Source organism: Rhinichthys klamathensis, unplaced genomic scaffold (assembly GCF_029890125.1).
Source record: "Rhinichthys klamathensis goyatoka isolate OS25496 unplaced genomic scaffold, OSU_Roscu_1.1 h1tg000189l_1, whole genome shotgun sequence".
Taxonomy (NCBI): domain Eukaryota; kingdom Metazoa; phylum Chordata; class Actinopteri; order Cypriniformes; family Leuciscidae; genus Rhinichthys; species Rhinichthys klamathensis.
The window spans coordinates 1,316,871-1,320,531 of NW_026606716.1; the positions used below are offsets into that span (position 1 = coordinate 1,316,871).

The window sequence follows — 3,661 nt, forward strand, 5'->3', positions numbered from 1 at the left end:
GGACAATTCAGCTGTATAATTTATTCATACTGCAATGCATGATGGGAGCCATGGATGCATTTCGATTGGTGGCTCCCATCATGCACTGCAACATGAATATTTTATGTGATTGTCACCATTGTTGAGATTCATATGTAGATTCTTGATATCTATGTGGTATTTTAAAACCTACAGATTATTAAAGCACTGCTGGAATTAGTTACTTTAACACTAGAACTCCCAAGGCGGTCATTTTGACCGTTTTTGAATTTTACAGTGTAATAACTTTGTTAAAATAAAATCCATGTGGCTGTATGACTCTGACTTTTCCTAAATATGTGTATATTTTATTCTGACACTGTTATTTTATTAAAATCACAAAACACAAAACAGTTCTGAGTATTTCTACCTAGAATGGCCATGGCGGTCATTTTGACCGCACGCATTATAGATATCATAAGTCCGCTACATTTCCCGCCACTGTAACGAATGTCCCCGTTGCATAGCAACGATTTGTCTTTTTTTGTTTACGCTATTCCAACGCTATGAATATTATACATTTACGCTATAAATATTATACATTTTAGCTAACAAAATGTCATCAAAAAGAACAATGACAGCCACAGAGGTTTTAGCCATGCTTAGAATGCTTGACGATGAGGAGTCTGATGGAGGAGCAGGTAACGTTACGGATAGGGACAGCGATGTCTCTTGGTCCCTAGACAGTTCATCCAGCGCTGAGAGTGATTCAGATAATGAATTCATTCCCCGTCGAAAAAAGAGCCGGCTGGACATCTCCGATCCTGGAACTGACCTTGTTCCATCGGATAATATTCCAGGTATGTTTCTCTTCTTCTCTAGCTATATTTTTATACTTTGCAAAGCAGACTAGCTCAATAATAGTTGTAACGTAACTTCAAAGTAAAGTTAACCATCTCTAACTATCTAATGTAGGCTATAACTTTACCGATCAGATCGGTTATCATATTAACTTATTTAACACCCACCGCTGTTACCGACGCAAACACGCAACTTTCCTGATGACCGATCCATTCATTCAGATTTTTACGTCAGGCACACACCTCCACCGGCACACACACCTTTTCATTTTTATTATTCTATTGCTATTATTAGTAGCCTATAATACTATATTGTCAGGCTATTAGAAATCATAAGGACTAATTATCAAGATTATGATTTCATGAACTAAAAAAGTAATTAGTCTGTTCTTTTTTCTTTTCTTTTTTTGGCAATAGTGCAAAATCCTGATCCTTCAAATGTGCCTTCTGTGCCAAGACAACACAGTCCGCCACGAGATGAGGAGCCTGGCCCAATAAACCCCCTTTCAGCCGAAAGGCGTGAAACGGCGAAAGACGGCACAGTGTGGACCTATGTAGAGTTGGGTGAAGACAGAGGAAGGCGACAATGCCAAAATGTAATAACTGAAGCAGCAGGCCCCACAGCGCACGCCAAGCGCAATATTGAAGATGCCCTTACAGCCTTTTTGTGTTTGGTGGATGATGGCATGCTGAAACACATCAGGGACTGCACCGTGGCTGAGGCCCATCGAGTCAAGGAGGACAACCTATGGGACATGACAATCGAAGAGCTAAAAGCCTTCATTAGTTTAATTTACATTCGTGGCGCGCAAGGTGGAAAAGGGATGGATTTGGCGACCTTTTGGTCAGCCGAGTGGGGCTGCGCTTTTTTCAAGGAGACCATGTCCCGAAACAGGTTTCAGGAAATAATGCGATTCCTTCGTTTCGACAAAAGGGAAACCCGACGCACACGCTTGCGAGACAACAAGTTTGCCCTTATGAGTGATGTTTGGGATAAATTTGTCCAAAACTGCATCGCCTGCTACAAGCCTGGTGCCGACATCACTGTGGATGAGCAGCTATTCCCTACAAAATCAAGGTGCAGTTTCATACAGTATATTGCAAACAAACCGGACAAATTCGGAATCAAATTCTGGCTTGCTGCGGATGTCGACACCAAATATATGGTAAACGGTGCGCCTTATCTGGGCAAAGACGAGACGAGGAGGCCAGGTCAACGACTTGCAGACAGTGTGGTGCTGAAAATGGTCGACCCATACCTGGGGAAGGGAAGAAATGTGACCACCGACAATTTTTTTACTTCTTTTGAATTGGCAAAGGCACTTCAGGCCAAGAAAACCAGCTTGGTTGGCACGGTAAACAAGAGCAGACGAGAGCTCCCCCCGTGCGTAAAGGCGCAAAAGCCGCTGTTCAGCACAGAGGTGCTGAAAAGTGGCGATGCAACACTGACCGTGTATCAGGGCAAAAAAAAAAAGAATGTCTGCATCCTCAGCACTGTCCACACAGCTGTTGGCATCACAAGTGGCCAGAAAAGAAAGCCAGAGACGGTAACATACTACAACAAGACCAAGGTAGGAGTAGACGTTCTAGATCAAATGGCTAGAAAATATTCAGTAAAAGCACCCTCCCGTAGATGGCCAGTAGCTGTGTTCTATAACATCCTCGACCTGGCTGCAATCAATGCACACATATTGTACAATAAGTGCACAAATGAGCATGTTTCGCGGAGGGACTTCATCACGCGACTGGCGAGCGAACTTCGTTCCGACCACATGGGATCAAAAACCTCACAACTTGTGGTGCGTGAGCCAGGACCCGGGCAGGAGCAGCAGCAGATGGAGAGAAGGCGGCAGTGCCAAGTAAGGAGGAACTGCAAACAAAATAAAACCAAGGAGACATGTGCCAAATGTCGTAAAGTGGTGTGTGGGAGCTGCACACGAAAGGCGGTGTTTACCTGTGTGGACTGTGCGTAAGCGTCAGTGAATGATACGGGGTGTTTGTGCCGTTCAAATGAGCTTTGAGGAAAACTTGTCAACCTGATTTTGTTCGTTAATTTTTTTGTTTTTGTTTTTTTTTGTTTACTGAAACTAATCGTTCTAAATCAGTTCATTTTTTTGTCTAGCTAATGTTCATGTTTTTTCTTAACCTGTTTTTGTGTATTGTGCTGCGTACTGTCCATGAAAGTTTTTACGGTGTAATGAAATGTATGTAGTGTTTTTGTTATTGTATATATGTTATAAGTTATTGTTTCATAAGATTTGTTTTTATTGTACAAAGAAAATAAGAAAATATTTATCAATTAGGCTGGAAAATAAATGTTCACATTCATTTGAATTTAAATGTTGTGTCCTGATCTTTATTATTACCTATCTTAACATTGTAAATCCATTTATTTTTAGATTTTGTATTGATTATTGAACTTATTTAGAAACAGGGCTGTACTAAACGGCATGAAGCTTTGACGTTTCCTAACTTTTTGCATGTCTATTCACGTGGTAAGTGCGGGGAAAAAAATTTTTTTTGACGCAAAACTTTCCTCAGAGGCAGCACCTGTCGGGCCAATGTTTGTTTTAAGCGGTTTTAATGGTGATGACGTCATAACATGACGACAGGAATTAAATGTTTCATCGGAAAACTTAAAAAGAAGGTTCAAATGTAGTTGTGGCATGACGAAAATGACGTTCAGTACGGCAATATGAACGTCAAAGTATGAGCGGTCAGAATGACCGCTATGGTCGTTCTAGTAGTTATAGAATTCCGGTAGTTCTAGTGTTAATGAATAGAAGCTTTGTATAATCAGTTTATAATGCTGGTTGAGTGAATCAGGACACTACAGGATGGTA

At 41.2% G+C, this 3,661-nt stretch overlaps 1 protein-coding gene across 1 annotated transcript; it reads left to right on the forward strand.

The window, feature by feature from the left end:
* Nucleotides 1-592: 592 nt before the first annotated feature.
* On the forward strand, nt 593-2,791 carry LOC130095235 (piggyBac transposable element-derived protein 3-like). The gene is made up of 2 exons (XM_056261922.1): nt 593-818; nt 1,236-2,791. Exons 1-2 carry the CDS (start codon nt 593-595, stop codon nt 2,789-2,791), a joined length of 1,782 nt encoding a protein of 593 aa, XP_056117897.1.
* The last annotated feature ends 870 nt before the right edge of the window (nt 2,792-3,661 follow it).

Excerpts from the sequence above, each read along its gene's own strand:
- LOC130095235 (XM_056261922.1), top strand. The coding sequence starts at position 593 with ATGACAGCCACAGAGGTTTTAGCCATGCTTAGAATGCTTGACGATGAG. Across the intron at positions 819-1,235 it reads TCCATCGGATAATATTCCAG|TGCAAAATCCTGATCCTTCA; the intron begins GTATGTTTCTCT and ends TTTTGGCAATAG.